The sequence below is a fragment of the Coregonus lavaretus genome (genome assembly GCF_964263955.1).
Source record: "Coregonus lavaretus genome assembly, chromosome: 8".
Classification (NCBI taxonomy): Eukaryota; Metazoa; Chordata; class Actinopteri; order Salmoniformes; family Salmonidae; genus Coregonus; species Coregonus lavaretus.
Window position 1 is genome coordinate 59,445,865 of NC_139995.1, and position 19,230 is coordinate 59,465,094.

The 19,230-nt window shown below is 46.5% G+C and overlaps 1 protein-coding gene across 1 annotated transcript in view; it reads right to left on the reverse strand.

Annotated features, from left to right (window-relative positions):
• Nucleotides 1-1,131: 1,131 nt before the first annotated feature.
• Nucleotides 1,132-19,230, reverse strand: part of atrip (ATR interacting protein) — a 31,837-nt gene continuing 13,738 nt past the window's right edge. Inside the window, exons 7-14 of the mRNA XM_084167752.1 lie at nt 17,441-17,564; nt 16,806-17,333; nt 15,099-15,338; nt 9,111-9,253; nt 7,888-7,979; nt 7,660-7,746; nt 7,108-7,387; nt 1,132-1,656 (exon numbers count right to left, since the gene is read on the reverse strand). Of these exons, the coding sequence (XP_084023878.1) occupies nt 1,583-1,656; nt 7,108-7,387; nt 7,660-7,746; nt 7,888-7,979; nt 9,111-9,253; nt 15,099-15,338; nt 16,806-17,333; nt 17,441-17,564 (1,568 nt within the window). The 3' untranslated portion in view covers nt 1,132-1,582. The remainder of the gene's footprint in view (nt 1,657-7,107; nt 7,388-7,659; nt 7,747-7,887; nt 7,980-9,110; nt 9,254-15,098; nt 15,339-16,805; nt 17,334-17,440; nt 17,565-19,230) is intronic.

Consider the following 19,230-nt stretch of genomic DNA (forward strand, 5'->3'; position numbering starts at 1 on the left):
ACTTAAAATAAGGTCTGTGTTTCGTGTAGGCTTACCCTGGCGTGACGTTTTAATAACCGTGTAAATCTCTCTAGGACAAAGTTGATGTTTATCAATATATTCGGCTCTATGTACTGTCAGATTCAAAAATGCTAATTAGCATCAAAGTAGACATCACGCAAGACTACAAATCCCTGCAAGCTCCTGCGCGTCATCTCTAGCCGGAACCTTTGCTAACAGGTACATTTAAAGATGCCAATTTGTTCATTACTGTATTTAGCTAACATTAGATCGTTAATCCAGAGATTCTTACCTTTGCCTCGATTTGGCAGTCTAGTCTAGATCATCATAGCATTTGTAGTTCTTTATGATAGCAACATTAGTAGCTAATTAGCATTTAATTTGTTGGGGGTAAATACAGGCGAAATATATTGATAAGTCACTTTGTCCAAGAGATTTACACGGTTATTAAAACGTCACGCCAGGGTAAGCCTACACAAAACACAGACCTTATTTTAAGTCTTTCTAAAAAATCCCCTATGTGAAAAATGAATGTTGAAAAACCGATTGGAACCATTTCCCTGTTTGACCGCTGGGTTTGATGGGTATTATGACTCATACTGTGGTCCTCTATCGGGGGATAGGATAACTTGAGACAGGATACTGGTCATTTGGAATGTAGCCTTTGTCTGTTTGTTCATGTGACTTCAGGTTGTGAGCACCTTTTCAGCCATATCTGCTTTAACCAGCTGCTTATTTGACTGATTTAAAATGACATGCTGTAGTTTTAATGTTATTTTATCAGGATTAAATACCACTCTGCTACAATGGCAAATAAACTTTTTTTCAACTCTTGTCTCATGACTGTACTTATTTTGCCTGGTCCCAGATCTGTTGGTGCTCTTGCCAACTCGTCTCAGTCTCCTCCAGTATTCTCATTGTGATACCTACATACATCTGGAACAGACATGATACCTACATACACATCTGGAACAGACATGATATCTACCTACACATCTGGAACAGACATATCTACCTACACTATTTTATATAAAGGACCAACATGGCATAACAATGACTGACGAGGAGTTGGTATGATGGCACATACTCTGGTGAGTACAATGAATTGTCGTTTGCGCCAAGAGTTTTCTTGTCATCAAATATTTATTTTTGCAACACTGATGTCATTGATGCTATTTCATGGATTGAACACATTCGAGTAAAAACTCACAAAGAGCTCAGTACAGTAATCATAGAAAAACTGTTGAAAATTTGAATTTTTTTACATTCCAATATCAAGAACAGTCATCTTCGTCAGCATTCCTCAGAAAGACAAGACATTACCAGCGTCCCAAATGGGACCCTTTTCTGGGCACTACTGTAGCCCACAGGGCTCTGGTCAAAAGTAGTGCACTATATAGGGAAACGGGCCCAATTTGGGACGCTGGCATTAGTAGCTGTACAAAGCAGGGCTGGGTTCAATTCAGTTCTCTTCCCCCAGTCCTAATCCGGTACACAACAGAGAAGGAACAACAGGTCAGGAGCCAGTATCTAGGGGGCAACTTCACGCTAATCCGGTACACAACAGAGAAGGAACAACAGGTCAGGAGCCAGTATCTAGGTCCACATCTTCAGTATCCTCAGACTCAGGACGACAAATCTCATCCAAAGCCAGTTCTAACAAAACAGAATACATGAGTTACACAGGAAACAGGGAAGATTTACACATAAAAGGATCATTGCAAGGAAAGAGGAGACATTCAATATACAGTGAGGGAAAAAAGTATTTGATCCCCTGCTGATTTTGTACGTTTGCCCACTGACAAAGAAATGATCCGTCTATAATTTTAATGATAGGTTTGTTTGAACAGTGAGAGACAGAATAACAACAATAAAATCCAGAAAAACGCATGTCAAAAATGTTATAAATTGATTTGCATTTTAATGAGGGAAATAAGTATTTGACCCCCTCTCAATCAGAAAGATTTCTGGCTCCCAGGTGTCTTTTATACAGGTAACGAGCTGAGATTAGGAGCACACTCTTAAAGGGAGTGCTCCTAATCTAAGTTTGTTATCTGTATAAAAGACACCTGTCCACAGAAGCAATCAATCAGATTCCAAACTCTCCACCATGGCCAAGACCAAAGAGCTCTCCAAGGATGTCAGGGACAAGATTGTAGCCCTACACAAGGCTGGAATGGGCTACAAGACCATCGCCAAGCAGCTTGGTGAGAAGGTGACAACAGTTTGTGCGATTATTCGCAAATGGAAGAAACACAAAATAACTGTCAATCTCCCTCGGCCTTGGGCTCCATGCAAGATCTCACCTCGTGGAGTTGCTATGATCACGAGAACGGTGAGGAATCAGCCCAGAACTACACGGGAGGATCTTGTCAATGATCTCAAGGCAGCTGGGACCATAGTCACCAAGAAAACAATTGGTAACACACTATGCCGTGAAGGACTGAAATCCTGCAGCGCCCGCAAGGTCCCCCTGCTCAAGAAAGCACATATACAGGCCCGTCTGAAGTTTGTCAATGAACATCTGAATGATTCAGAGGAGAACTGGGTGAAAGTGTTGTGGTCAGATGAGACCAAAATCGAGCTCTTTGGCATCAACTCAACTCGCCGTGTTTGGAGGAGGAGGAATGCTGCCTATGACCCCAAGAACACCATCCCCACCATCAAACATGGAGGTGGAAACATTATGCTTTGGGGGTGTATTTCTGCTAAGGGGACAGGACAACTTCACCGCATAAAAGGGACGATGGACGGGGCCATGTACCGTCAAATCTTGGGTGAGAACCTCCTTCCCTCAGCCAGGGCATTGAAAATGGGTCGTGGATGGGTATTCCAGCATGACAATGACCCAAAACACACGGCCAAGGCAACAAAGGAGTGGCTCAAGAAGAAGCACATTAAGGTCCTGGAGTGGCCTAGCCAGTCTTCAGACCATAATCCCATAGAAAATCTGTGGAGGGAGCTGAAGGTTCGAGTTGCCAAAAGTCAGCCTCGAAACCTTAATGGACTTGGAGAAGATCTGCAAAGAGGAGTGGGACAAAATCCCTCCTGAGATGTGTGCAAACCTGGTGGCCAACTACAAGAAACGTCTGACCTCTGTGATTGCCAACAAGGGTTTTGCCACCAAGTACTAAATCATGTTTTGCAGAGGGGTCAAATACTTATTTCCCTCATTAAAATGCAAATCAATTTTTTTTTAAATTGACATGCATTTTTCTGGATTTTTTTGTTGTTATTCTGTCTCTCACTGTTCAAATAAACCTACCATTAAAATGATAGACTGATCATGTCTTTGTCAGTGGGCAAACGTACAAAATCAGCACAGGATCAAATACTTTTTTCTCTCACTGTATGGCTGGCTGGGTCCATGTGGAGTGACCACCCTCTACGACAGGGGGTGGTCAAACTTTTTGGACCAAGCTGTAGTGTGACCTGGAGTGTTTAAAAAAAAAAAAAAACTGAACAGAACAGAAATATAAATGCAACATGCAGCAATTTCAAAGATTTTACTGAGTTACAGTTCATAAGGAAATCAGTCAATTGAAATAAATAAATGAGGCCCTAATCTATGGATTTCACATGACTGGGAGTACAGATATGCATCTGTTGGTCAGTAGGGGCGTGGATCAGAAAACCAGTCAGTATCTGGTGTGACCATTATTTGCCTCATGCAGCGCGACACATCTCCTTCACATAGAGTTGATCAGGCTGTTGATTGTGGCCTGTGGAATGTTGTCCCACTCCTCTGTGCAAAGTTGCTGGATATTGGCGGGAACTGGAACACGCTGTCGTACTCGTCGATCCAGAGCATCCCAAACATGCTCAATGGGTGACATGTCTGGTGAGTATGCAGGCCATGGAAGAACTGGGACATTTTCAGATTCCAGGAATTGTGTACAGGTCCTTGTGATATGGGGCTGTGAATTATCATGCTGAAACATGAGGTGATGGCGGTGGATGAATGGCACGACAATGGGCCTCAGGAACTCGTGAAGGTATCTCTGTGCATTGAAATTGCCATCGATAAAATGAAATTGTGTTCGTTGTCCGTAGCTTATGCCTGCCCATACCATAACCCCACCGCCACAATGGGGCACTCTGTTCACAACGTTGACATCAGCAAACCGCTCGCCCACACAACGCCATACACGTGGTTGTGAGGCCAGTTGGACGTACTGACAAATTCTCCAAAACGACGTTGGAGGCGGCTTACGGTAGAGAAATTAACATTCAATTCTCTGGCAACAGCTCTGGTGGACATTCCTGCAGTCAGCATGCCAATTGCACGCTCCCTCAAAACTTGAGACATCTGTGGCATTGTGTTGTGTGACAAAACTGCACATTTTAGAGCTGCCTTTTATTGTCCCCAGCACAAGGTGCACCTGTTTCAAATCAAATCAAATTATATTGGTCACATACACATATTTAGCAGATGTTATTGCGGGTGTAGCGAAATGCTTGTGTTCCTAGCTCCAACAGTGCAGTAGTATCTAACAATTCACAACAATACACACAAATCTAAAAGTAAAAGAATGGAATTAAGAAATATATAAATATTAGGACGAGCAATATCGGAGTGGCATTGACTAAAATACAGTATATACATATGAAATGAGTAAAGCAGTATGTAAACATTATTAAAGTGACTAGTGTTCCATTATTATAGTGACCAGTGATTCCCTGTCTATGTACATAGGGCAGCAGCCTCTAAGGTGCAGGGTTGAGTAACCGGGTGGGAGACGGCTAGTGATGGCTATTTAACAGTCTGATGGCCTTGAGATAGAAGCTGTTTTTCAGTCTCTCGGTCCCAGCTTTGATGCACCTGTACTGACCTCGCCTTCTGGATGATAGCGGGGTGAACAGGCCGTGGCTCGGGTGGTTGATGTCCTTGATGATCTTTTTGGCCTTTCTGTGACATCGGGTGCTGTAGGTGTCTTGGAGGGCAGGCAGTGTGCCCCCGGTGATGCGTTGGGCTGACCGCACCACCATCTGGAGAGCCCTGCGGTTGCGGGCGGTGCAGTTGCCGTACCAGGCGGTGGTACAGCCCGACAGGATGCTCTCAATTGTGCATCTGTAAAAGTTTGTGAGGGTCTTAGGTGCCAAGCCAAATGTCTTGTCACACCTTCTTCACCACACTGTCTGCATAGGTGGACCATTTCAGATGGTCAGTGATGTGTACGCCGAGGAACTTGAAGCTTTTTACCTTCTCCACTGCGGTCCCGTCGATGTGGATAGAGGCGTGTTCCCTCGTTTTGTTGACATTGAGGGAGAGGTTATTTTCCTGGCACCACTACACCAGGGCCCTCACCTCCTCCCTGTAGGCGGTCTCGTCATTCTTGGTAATCAGGCCTACTACTGTTGTGTCATCTGCAAACTTGAGGATTGAGTTGGAGGCGTGTGTGGCCACGCAGTCACGGGTGAACAGGAAGTACAGGAGGGGGCTGAGCACGCACCCTTGTGGGGCCCCAGTGTTGAGGATCAGCGAAGTGGAGATGTTGTTTCCTACCTTCACCACCTGGGGGCGGCCCGTCAGGAAGTCCAGGACCCAGTTGCACAGGGCGGGGTTCAGACCCAGGGCCCCGAGCTTAATGATGAGCTCGGAGGGTACTATGGTGTTGAAGGCTGAGCTATAGTCATTGAACAGCATTCTTACATAGGTATTCCTCTTGTCCAGATGGGATAGGGCAGTGTGCAGTGCGATGGTGATTGTATCGTCTGTGGATCTATTGGGGCAGTATGCAAATTGAAGTGGGTCTAGGGTGTCAGGTAAGGTAGAGGTGGATATGAACATATCCCAGTCCACGTGATCAAAACAATCTTGAAGCATGGATTCTCCGATTGGTCAGATCAGCGTTGAATAGACCTTAGCACAGGTACTTCCTGTTTGAGTTTCTGCCTATAGGAATGGAGGAGCAAAATGGAGTCGTGATCTGATTTGCCGAAGGGTGGGCGGGGGGAGGGCCTTGTAGGCATCCCGGAAGGGGGAGTAGCAGTGGTCGAGCGTTTTACTAGCGCGAGTACTACAGTCAATGTGTTGATAGAACTTCGGTAGCGTTTTCCTCAAATTTGCTTTGTTAAAGTCCCCAGTTACAATAAATGCGGCCTCAGGATACGTGGTTTCCAGTTTGCACAAAGTCCAGTGTAGTTCCTTGAGGGCCGTCGTGGTATCGGCTTGAGGGGGAATATACACGGCTATAACCGAAGAGACTTCTCCTGGGAGGTAATACGGTCGGCATTTGATTGAGGTATTCTAGATCGGGTGAACAAAAGGACTTGTATGTTATCACAATCACACCATGAGTAGTTAATCATGAAACATACACCACCGCCTTTCTTCTTCCCGGATAGTTCTTTATTCCTGTCTGCGCGATGTACTGAAAACCCAGCTGGCTGTATGGACGGGGTCAGTATGTTACAGTTCCTGATGTCTCTCTGGAAGGAGATCCTCGCCCTGAACTCGTCTACTTTTAATGTCCAGAGACTGAACATTAGCGAGTAATATACTCTGAAGCTGTGGATGGTGTGCCCGCCTCCTGAGTCGGACTAGATGTCCACTCCGAATACCTCTTGGAGCAGCCTCTGGGATAAGTTCAATTGCCCTGGGGGGTACGAACAAAGGATTCAATTCGGGAAAGTCGTATTCCTGGTCGTAATGCTGGTGAGTTACCGCCGCTCTGATATCCAAAAGTTATTTCCGGCTGTGTGTAATAACAAAAAAACGTTCTGGGCTAATAATGTATGAAATAACACACAAAAAAACAAAATACTGCAAAGTTGCTTAGGAGCTAGAAGCAGAGCTGCCATGTCTGTCGGCGTCATCTTTGATCATGCTGTTTAATCAGCTTGTTGATATGCCACACCTGTCAGGTGGATGGATTATCTTCGCGTAAGGAGAAATGCTCACTAACAGGGATGCAAACAAATTTGTGCACAAAATATGAGAGAAATAAGCTTTTTGTGCGTATGGGAAGAAAAAAAAAATTCAGCTCAAGAAACACGGGACCAACACTTTACATGTTGCGTTTATATTTTTGTTCAGTGTATATTTTTATTAAAAGACATATTTCCCGCTGGACACTGTTTGCCCACCCCAGCTCTATTACCTACCTTCACTCTCTGAGAGGTAGGGGATCCTCCTGAAGGTGTCTCTAATGGCAGGAATCATCTGGTCGTACATGTGGAGGACAGGGAGGCAGTGCTCCGAGAAGCTACTGTTGTTGAGGAAGAGCCAGTGGAGCAGCATCAGGGCCTCCCTCAGCAAGTCAACCCCAGGAGAGGTGCACCACGCTGGGCTTTGGGTCGCTGCCTCGACCCCAGGGCCCCCCTCCACTCGGCCCAGGAGGGCCAGCCACTGCCTGTGGAGGAGCACCACCGTGGTCTTCACTACCTGCTCACAGAGACAGACACAACCACCGTCAGAAGATGTTTCAAAATAAAAATCAGGGTTCCTACTCTTAAGACACTTTCCATGTCGACAGATAAGAATTCCATGACAGACACCAAAAGGCACGCTGGTCGACCAACTCTCCAAAGCTCTGACCATAGAGTTAGAATGAATAGAACGGCATCCCCCATTCAGGTCACTATGGTGAGAGGTTCCAAAAACGCCAAGCTATTCATTCTATTTTTGTAGCGCTGACAAACAGCTCTGCTTCTTACCTCACTGTGGCACTGACAGGACGACTCAACGAACACGGTCCACGTGGAAGCTTTCCTATTGAACAGACTGGTCAGGAAACGCACCACCTGTCAACAGAGGACACACACACACAGCATGTATGAACAGAAACATGTTCTCTGTCAGATCAGAGATAATCACATATCTGGTCCTCCCAACATAGAAGTTGTGATTTTGTTCTGTTTTCAACAACACATAGTCCTAGTTACCTCCACCTCCAGCTGAGACCAGTGAGAGTCTGTGACGGTCTTGTCAGGCCTGGAGGTGATATACTGGAATACCTTCAGGAACAAACACCAATCTGGGGGGACAACAATATCATGACGACCAGCATATTCATGGAAATACAGATTTATTCAACGTTGGTCAAGTACATAAGGTCATCTAATCAGTGAATATGAAGGAGACCCAGTCATCTAATCAGTGAATATGAAGGAGACCCAATCATCTAATCAATGAATTTGAAGGAGACCCAGTCAATGAGAGGAGGCCCCTTAGTTACTTGTATGACAGCAGAGGAGGCCCCTTAGTTACCTGTATGGCAGCAGAGGAGGTCCCTTAGTTACCTGTATGACAGCAGAGGAGGCCCCTTAGTTACCTGTATGACAGCAGAGGAGGCCCCTTAGTTACTTGTATGACAGCAGAGGAGGCCCCTTAGTTACCTGTATGACAGCAGAGGAGGCCCCTTAGTTACCTGTATGACAGCAGAGGAGGCCCCTTAGTTACCTGTATGACAGCAGAGGAGGCCCCTTAGTTACCTGTATGACAGCAGAGGAGGCCCCTTAGTTACCTGTATGACAGCAGAGGAGGCCCCTTAGTTACCTGTATGACAGCAGAGGAGGCCCCTTAGTTACCTGTATGACAGCAGAGGAGGCCCCTTAGTTACCTGTATGACAGCAGAGGAGGCCCCTTAGTTACCTGTATGATAGCAGAGGAGGCCCCTTAGTTACCTGTATGATAGCAGAGGAGGCCCCTTAGTTACCTGTATGATAGCAGAGGAGGCCCCTTAGTTACCTGTATGACAGCAGAGGAGGCCCCTTAGTTACCTGTATGACAGCAGAGGAGGCCCCTTAGTTACCTGTATGGCAGCAGAGGAGGCCCCTTAGTTACCTGTATGACAGCAGAGGAGGCCCCTTAGTTACCTGTATGACAGCAGAGGAGGCCCCCTTAGTTACCTGTATGACAGCAGAGGAGGCCCCCTTAGTTACCTGTATGACAGCAGAGGAGGCCCCTTAGTTACCTGTATGACAGCAGAGGAGGCCCCTTAGTTACCTGTATGACAGCAGAGGAGGCCCCTTAGTTACCTGTATGACAGCAGAGGAGGCCCCTTAGTTACCTGTATGACAGCAGAGGAGGCCCCTTAGTTACCTGTATGACAGCAGAGGAGGCCCCTTAGTTACCTGTATGACAGCAGAGGAGGCCCCTTAGTTACCTGTATGGCAGCAGATTCTAAAAGCTAGCTCATCACTGTGGGACAGGCCAGCTAGCAGAGAGACAGACAGAAACAGGGTCTGGTAGGACGAGTCTAGAGACAGGCAGCGAGACAAAGCCGGACTGGACACGACACACTGGAACCTGCAGGAGGTAATGCAACACATGACACAACATGAAATAACATGACATAACATGACATAACATGACATAACATGACATAACATGACATAACATGACATAACATGAAATAACATGACATAACATGACATAACATGACATAGTAGGCTAGTGGCCAGTCCTCACAAAGGGCTTTAGTTTTTGAGATGCCTCAACCCAAGGCAGAACAAAACACACCTCAACCCAAGGCAGAACAAAACACACCTCAACCCAAGGCAGAACAAAACACACCTCAACCCAAGGCAGAACAAAACACACCTCAACCCAAGGCAGAACAAAACACACCTCAACCCAAGGCAGAACAAAACACACCTCAACCCAAGGCAGAACAAAACACACCTCAACCCAAGGCAGAACAAAACACACCTCAACCCAAGGCAGAACAAAACACACCTCAACCCAAGGCAGAACAAAACACACCTCAACCCAAGGCAGAACAAAACACACCTCAACCCAAGGCAGAACAAAACACACCTCAACCCAAGGCAGAACAAAACACACCTCAACCCAAGGCAGAACAAAACACACCTCAACCCAAGGCAGAACAAAACACACCTCAACCCAAGGCAGAACAAAACACACCTCAACCCAAGGCAGAACAAAACACACCTCAACCCAAGGCAGAACAAAACACACCTCAACCCAAGGCAGAACAAAACACACCTCAACCCAAGGCAGAACAAAACACACCTCAACCCAAGGCAGAACAAAACACACCTCAACCCAAGGCAGAACAAAACACACCTCAACCCAAGGCAGAACAAAACACACCTCAACCCAAGGCAGAACAAAACACAACCATGTTTTTCCACATCTCTAATGTCTCCCTTTAAATAAATGGAATATTTTACTGCAAAAATTGGTAATTTGATAGATATTGTGACCCCCCCCCCCCCCTAAACTCAAAGTGCAGATTAGTGCCTGGCTGGAGGAGGGGTGGGCCAAATAAACTCATGTAACCCAATATTGCCAGATCTGATATTGCAAAAATGTTGAATCCAAGTAGTAAATTGTCTGCGCTACATACACAAACAAACAGCATTAGGATATCTTAATGCATCTAGGAAATATAGATACAATAGGTAGAAATATCAACTATGAAGATGTATGACGAGTGTAAGCTTTTACTTTTTGGTAGCTGATCAATAGACAACTTTCCGAGTCAAATTTGCCGTCATTCACTGCTTTATTGTAATAGTTACACATGTTTTATGATGTTGTGGCTATTAATCTAAATCGGCTCCAAGGAAAACATGTGGGCTGAGACAGTGAAAACTGTTGATTCTTTTCAGTCAAAGGTTCCTCTATTAGATTTTACATGTTCAACCTCTTGCAATTACGTTAGGGTGCGTCCCTAATATTTGACTCCAAATCAGAGAAGGCTGGTGGGAGGAGCTATAGGAGGACGGGCCATTGCAATGAACCCGTCCTCCTGTAGCTCCTCACACCAGCCTCCTCTGCTCCAAATCCATTATGGCATCGACAATCCAATATGGCTGCCAAATTACCATTAGATAGTGTATTTTAATTTTTTGTGTTTTTTCTTACATTATTTGCTCAGAAGAATTCTTGTATTATTACCTACAGCCGGAAAGAACATTTGGATATTAGATCGGCGGTCACCAGAAATTCGACTTCCCTGACACGGATCCTTTGTTTGAACTTCCCGAGGCAGCTCTATTCATCCCGAGGGGCTGCACCAAAACGCTGACACCGGAGAAGAGGTAGAAGGAGTGGGCCCTAGTCGCTCAGGAGGCGGGCACACCATCCACCCCTTCAGAGTATATTACTCGCTAACGTTCAGTCCCTGGACAATAAAGTAGACGAGCTCAGGGCGAGGATCTCCTTCCAGAGAGACATCAGGGACTGTAACATACTCTGTTTTACGGAATCATGGCTCTCTCCGGATATATTGTCCTCGTCCATTCAGAACTCTCTGTGAAAAAAGAAAGGCAGAGGGGTTTGTTTCATGTTTAACAACTTGTGATTGTGATAACGTACAGGAACTCAAGTCCTTTTGTTCTCCAGATCTGTTATACCATCAAATGCCGACCACATTACCTCCCAAGATAATTTTCATCGGTCATCGTCACTGCCATTTATATTCCCCCCAAGCAGACACCACGACGGCTCTCAAGGAACTCCACTGGATTTTGTGCAAACTGGAAACCGCATATCCTGATGCCGCATCTATTGTAATTGGGGACTTCTATCAACACATCTCCTGTGCTACATGCGCAACACGGACCCTGGATCATTGCTACTCTCCCATCTGAGAAGGCTACAAGGCCCTCTCCCGCCCTCCCTTCGGCAAATCAGATCACGCCTCTATTCTGCTCCTCCCCACCTATAGGTAGAAATTTAAACAGGAAGAACCCGTGGTAAGGACTGTTCAACATTGTTCTGACCAATCGCAATCTATGCTTCAAGATTGTTTTGATCACGCGGACTGGGAAATGTTCCGTGTCACCTCTGAGAATAGTATCGATGTATAACACTGACTCAGTGACGGGGTTCATCAGGAAGTGCATAGAGGATGTTGTTCTCACTGTGACGATTAGAACGCAATTCAGTGGCTCAGACACGACACGTATGTGGCAGGGACTCCAGACAATCACTGATTATAGAGGGAAAGCCAGATTATAGAGGGAAAGCCAGATTATAGAGGGAAAGCCAGATTATAGAGGGAAAGCCAGATTATAGAGGGAAAGCCAGATTATGGAGGGAAAGCCAGATTATAGAGGGAAAGCCTGATGATAGAGGGAAAGCCAGATTATGGAGGGAAAGCCAGCCACGTCGCGGACACCGACATTTCACTCCCGGAAAAGCTAAACAACCTTCTTTGCTCCCTTCAAGGAAAACATTGAGCCGCCGACATGGGCCCCAGATGCTCACGAGGACTGTGTGCTCTCGTTCTCCGTGGGTCGATGTGAGTAAATCATTTAAGCGTGTTAACCCCTCGCAAGGCTGCCGGCACAGACGGCATCCCAAGCCTCGTCCTCACAACATGTGCAGACCAGAACGCTGGAGTGTTTACAGACATATTCAATCTCTCCATATCCCAGTCTAATTGTTCCTGTACCCAAGAAAGCGAAGGTAACTGAACAAAATGACTATTGCCCCGTAGCACTCACTTCTGTCATCATGAAGTGCTTTGAGAGTTTAGTTAAGGATCATATCCCCTCCACCTTACCAGACACACTAAACTCACTACAATTTGCCTATCGCCCCAACAGATCCATGAACAACGCAATCGCCATTGCACTGCACACTGCCCTATCCCACCTGGACAAGAGAAATACCTATGTAAGAATGCTGTTCATTGACTATAGCTCAGCCTTCAACACCATAGTACCCTCCAAGCTCATCATTAAGCTCAGGGCCCTGGGTCTGAACCCCTCCCTCTGCAACTGGGTCCCGGACTTCCTGGAGGCAACAACACCTCCGCCACGCTGACCCTCAACACGGGGGCCCCACAGGGGTGCTCTGCTCAGCCTCCTCCTCTACTTCCTGTTCACCCACGAGGGTGGCCAGGCACGTCTCCAACTCAATCATCAAGTTTGCTGATGACACAACAGTGGTAGGCCTGATTACCAACAACGTCGAGACAGCCTACAGCGAGGAGGTGAGAGCCCTGGCGGAGTGGTGCCGGGAAAATAACGCTCTCCCTGAACGTCAACAAAACTAAGGAGCTGATCGTATAATACACACTCACAGGTTCTGTCACTCTCCTCATCTCCTGCTGGGCCTACCCAGACCGTAATCTCAGCCAACTGCCAACAGTAAATATCAGCCAAATCATAATAAACCTTACCCGACTTCAAAAGGAAGAAGTAGAATTTTTGCCTCCTTCAACATAAAAAACTAAGGGCAGGTCTGTTTGTGACAGCCCTTTCATAGGCTCTCCTTCACAACCAGACCTACCAACCATTCCATTGCTACAGTGTCCCCAGCATCATTCAGGCTGAGATAACATTTCAGTTAGTCAATGGGGTGCAAGCTGCATCTGCTGAGTGTCTTTACCCAACTGTTGTAGAACTACACAGCCCCAATACCCTGCCGGTCATACAGGAAGGATCCTGCCCTAGTCGCTGCAGCTTGCCCAGAATGACCAGTTAGCTGTGCAACCTGGTCAGGCCCCAGAACTACAACCTGGTCAGGCCCCAGAACTACAACCTGGTCAGGCCCCAGAACTACAACCTGGTCAGGCCCCAGAACTACAACCTGGTCAGGCCCCAGAACTACAACCACTACTGGTTACTTTGCCTCTTCCCTGTTAGGACACACTCATGTCCTGGACACCTCAAAGACTCTGAATCAACCTTGCACACTTAGTTTCAGAGGGGGGAAAAGGGTTATATGCTGCTAGAGTGGATGGTTGTTGTGTTACAGGTTGTTTTCCTGTAACTACAGTACTATGTGCTTGTGTAGTGAACAACATGAACACATTGAACAGCTAAGTTGGCTTCATCTGTTCAAACACTACAGAGGCATGGAAGTGCCACTCATAGTCCTGGTTATATCAAGAGCCGTATGAAACTCTTGTAAAGACCAAATAAACCAGGGCAATTTATATATGTAGGCGAAGGTGTCTTAGTGTAACTATGTTGGCCATATTGGATTCAGAATGAAATTGATTTACACTAAAACAGTCATGAGTGGACATGAGTGTTGTACAGGTGATTTGACGTCCATCAAAATGGTATTATGGCAGCCATATTGGATTTGAGGCTAAGTCCAGGCTGGCCCCAAGGATAATCTGTAGTGGCCTCCTGGCTAAATTGCAAGAGTAGGGGCTAAAGATACTAAATCCTTCAAGGAACCTTGGACCCAAGAAAATGTAATTCTGATGTCTGAGCCCACTTGTTTTCCTTAGAGCCACAACATCAACTGCATGTCTTGTTGCCAGGCAGCACCAGGCAGCGCTGAATGACGGCACATTTGACTCGGAAAGTTGTCTATTGATCAGCTACCAAAAAGTAAAAGCTTACACTCGTCATACATATTCATAGTTGATATTTCTACCTATTGTATCTATATTTCCTAGATGCATTAAGATATCCTAATGCTGTTTGTTTGTGTATGTAGCGCAGACAATTTACTAGCTACTTGTATTCAACATTTTTGCAATATCAGATCTGGCAATATTGTACAATATCTATCAAATTTAACCACTTTCGCAGTAAAATATTTTTACACAACCATCCATTTCATAAATGGGAGACATTAGAAATGTGGAACAGCATGGTTGTGTTTTGTTCTGCCTTGCCACTAGCCTATAACATCACATAACTGGCCTGACTAGACAACACACAGGAACCTGCAGCCAGGAGACAACATCACATAACTGGCCTGACTAGACAACACACAGGAACCTGCAGCCAGGAGACAACATCACATAACTGGCCTGACTAGACAACACACAGGAACCTGCAGCCAGGAGACAACATCACATAACTGGCCTGACTAGACAACATCACAGGAACCTGCAGCCAGGAGACAACATCACATGTCTGAACAAGGCAGGAAACTCCCGTTCACGTTCTTCACTCTGCCTCATACCATTATAATAACGCATGGACCTGGAAACATTTCAATTATTTTGAAGATTGAACAGTCATTTGACAACAGAACAAAGCTGCCAAAACTAAAAGACCAGTCTTACATAAGACTAACCAAACTAGACACTCCCTGTCCCTTTCCTTTCTGCATTAACAAAGAGAATACGTCCCAAATGGCTCCCTATTCCCTACATAAGTGCACTACTTTGGGGACAGGGTGCCATTTGGGAAGCATCCAAGGGGCTTGCCTGGACAGCTGCCTCTCCTGTGCTCTCTCCAGCAGCATGTTGAGAGTCGACAGACTGCCGGGCACCAGGGCCTCCCTCTGAACAGCGCTGGTGGAGAAGGAGGGGTCTGATAGCTGAAGGAGCTTCCCGAGGAGAGGGTGGAGGTCCAGGCTGTCTCTGGTCCCATCTACTGGGGTCTCAGAGGTTCTGGAGGTCCCAGGCTGGATGGAGGTGTCAGGCACCAGGGGGGCCAGGATGGGCCTGTTGGTCAATAAAATAATTTCATTTAAATTTTAATTTATTTAGCCAGGATAGTCCACTCAGTAACACTTGCCACTGTTTTCCAGGGAGTCCTGGGATCCATTGAATCAATAAAATCAAACATTACAATAAATAGTCACTATCTTAAGTATGTGGGCACAGAACAGAGCTTCACAGACTGCCCACTCAACACAGATTATAGACTGCCCTCTCAAAGGACATTAATACATCTAACACAGATTATAGACTGTCCTCTCAAAGGACGTTAATACATCTAACACAGATTATAGACTGTCCTCTCAAAGGACGTTAATACATCTAACACAGATTATAGACTGTCCTCTCAAAGGACGTTAATACATCTAACACAGATTATAGACTGTCCTCTCAACACAGATTATAGACTGCCCTCTCAAAGGACGTTAATACATCTAACACAGATTATAGACTGCCCTCTCAAAGGACGTTAATACATCTAACACAGATTAGAGACTGGGAGGCAAACATTTAGTGTCTTTTAATGCATGTCAACAGTGATGGCAGCTGACGGTTCAGCCTAGTGGCGTTTCTCAATTAAATTAAATGTTTCAAACATGCAAAAAAAGATCAAGCCCTCAATCTGTACACATAGCGTATGTATTATTACATGTTGCAGACATTCAGCCTGCTGACCATAATGTAATACACTGCTTATCTGTTGTTCAGCCTGCTGACCATAACTTAATACACTGCTTATCTGTTGTTCAGCCTGCTGACCATAACGTAATCCACTGTTTATCTGTTGTTCAGCCTGCTGACCACAACGTAATACACTGCTTATCTGTTGTTCAGCCTGCTGACCATAACGTAATCCACTGCTTATCTGTTGTTCAGCCTGCTGACCATAACATAATCCACTGCTTATCTGTTGTTCAGCCTGCTGACCATAACGTAATACACTGCTTATCTGTTGTTCAGCCAGATTTTCACCTAGTCAGCTCGGGGATTAGAACCAGTGACCTTTCGGTTACTGGCACAACGCTCTTAACCACTAAGCTACCTGCCGCCTGCTTATCTGTTGTTCAGCCTGCTGACCACAACGTAATACACTACTTATCTGTTGTTCAGCCTGCTGACCATAACTTAATCCACTACTTATCTGTTGTTCAGCCTGCTGACCATAACTTAATCCACTGCTTATCTGTTGTTCAGCCTGCTGACCATAACTTAATCCACTGCGTATCTGTTGTTCAGCCTGCTGACCATAACGTAATCCACTGCTTATCTGTTGTTCAGCCTGCTGACCATAACTTAATACACTGCTTATCTGTTGTTCAGCCTGCTGACCATAACGTAATCCACTGCTTATCTGTTGTTCAGCCTGCTGACCATAACGTAATCCACTGCTTATCTGTTGTTGTGTTTTTTAAAAGTGTCGACTTGAATTTCCTCATTCAGGACATTAAAAGTTTTCAAAATCATCCAAACCTGTGTGTTGTGTTCCCCTCTGCTCCACCTTTTAGGGCCAGCAGGGTGTTCACCACCTCAGAGCTCTGGGCCACGCTATGATGCAGGACCTTCAGGGCTGCCAGGGCAAACTCCTCCTGACTCCCCAGGGAATCCTCCACGCTGGAGGCCAGGCTGCCGTCCGAGGACCCGGACAGAGAGCTCCCTCTCGGGGTCCTCTTACCAGACCCCGTCCCTGAGCCGTCCAGAGCTACGGCCTCCAGGCTCTGGCAGAACAGGCCGATGTGGTAGTCGAGGAGGGGGAGAAGGTGGACAGCACCGGGACAGGACCTGGTAGTGTTGGTCAGGGCAGGGGCAGAGTGAGAGGGGTTCGGGTTGGGCAGGTCCTGAGGAAGGGCAGTGTGGTGGCTGGGTAGGGCCATCATGTTGAGGCCAGACAGGGCCAGATTCTGGTAGTGTCTGAAGCGTGGCTGTTGACTGTGGGGCTTGTTGTGGCGGGGAACAACACTGGGATCTGGAGAGGAGGAACCGGAGCCAACTGAAGACCCTCTGTAAAGGGTGGACACGGTGTTACAATTACTGCATCAACCAACAAATACACTCAAATAAAACAGCCAAATGAGGGCTGATACAAAAACCCACAATGGGGGTCTTACGAGCTGAGACAGGTGTTGGTCAGGAGACCTGGTAGCGCGTCAGGGCTGATGCAGAGTAGGTGACCCAGACCCAGACTGCTGGGTTCTAGAGGATGCTGTAGCAGCAGACTTAACAGGACCGACCCTACAGAACCAGATAACAGTTAACATGGTGTCCCCACCAACACAGAGAGAACCAGACAACAGTTAACATGGTAAATGGATCCCCATTAGTTCCTGCCAAGGCAGCAGCTACTCTTCCTGTGGTTTATTATGGATCCCCATTAGTTCCTGCCAAGGCAGCAGCTACTCTTCCTGGGGTTTATTATGGATCCCCATTAGTTCCTGCCAAGGCAGCAGCTACTCTTCCTGGGGTTTATTATGGATCCCCATTAGTTCCTGCCAAGGCAGCAGCTACTCTTCCTGGGGTTTATTATGGATCCCCATTAGTTCCTGCCGAGGCAGCAGCTACTCTTCCTGGGGTTTATTATGGATCCCCATTAGTTCCTGCCAAGGCAGCAGCTACTCTTCCTGGGGTTTATTATGGATCCCCATTAGTTCCTGCCAAGGCAGCAGCTACTCTTCCTGGGGTTTATTATGGATCCCCATTAGTTCCTGCCAAGGCAGCAGCTACTCTTCCTGGGGTTTATTATGGATCCCCATTAGTTCCTGCCAAGGCAGCAGCTACTCTTCCTGGGGTTTATTAAGGAGCCCCATTAGTTCCTGCCAAGGCAGCAGCTACTCTTCCTGGGGTTTATTATGGATCCCCATTAGTTCCTGCCAAGGCAGCAGCTACTCTTCCTGGGGTTTATTATGGATCCCCATTAGTTCCTGCCAAGGCAGCAGCTACTCTTCCTGGGGTTTATTATGGATCCCCATTAGTTCCTGTCAAGGCAGCAGCTACTCTTCCTGGGGTTTATTATGGATCCCCATTAGTTCCTGTCAAGGCAGCAGCTACTCTTCCTGGGGTTTATTATGGATCCCCATTAGTTCCTGCCAAGGCAGCAGCTACTCTTCCTGGGGTTTATTATGGATCCCCATTAGTTCCTGCCGAGGCAGCAGCTACTCTTCCTGGGGTTTATTATGGATCCCCATTAGTTCCTGCCGAGGCAGCAGCTACTCTTCCTGGGGTTTATTATGGATCCCCATTAGTTCCTGCCAAGGCAGCAGCTACTCTTCCTGGGGTTTATTATGGATCCCCATTAGTTCCTGCCAAGGCAGCAGCTACTCTTCCTGGGGTTTATTATGGATCCCCATTAGTTCCTGCCAAGGCAGCAGCTACTCTTCCTGGGGTTTATTATGGATCCCCATTAGTTCCTGCCAAGGCAGCAGCTACTCTTCCTGGGGTTTATTATGGATCCCCATTAGTTCCTGCCAAGGCAGCAGCTACTCTTCCTGGGGTTTATTATGGATCCCCATTAGTTCCTGCCGAGGCAGCAGCTACTCTTCCTGGGGTTTATTATGGATCCCCATTAGTTCCTGCCAAGGCAGCAGCTACTCTTCCTGGGGTTTATTATGGATCCCCATTAGTTCCTGCCAAGGCAGCAGCTACTCTTCCTGGGGTTTATTATGGATCCCCATTAGTTCCTGCCAAGGCAGCAGCTACTCTTCCTGGGGTTTATTATGGATCCCCATTAGTTCCTGCCAAGGCAGCAGCTACTCTTCCTGTGGTTTATTATGGATCCCCATTAGTTCCTGCCGAGGCAGCAGCTACTCTTCCTGGGGTCCAGCAAAATGAAGGCAGTTATACAATTTAAAAAACATTACAATACATTCATAACATATTTCACAACACACTGTGTGCCCTTAGG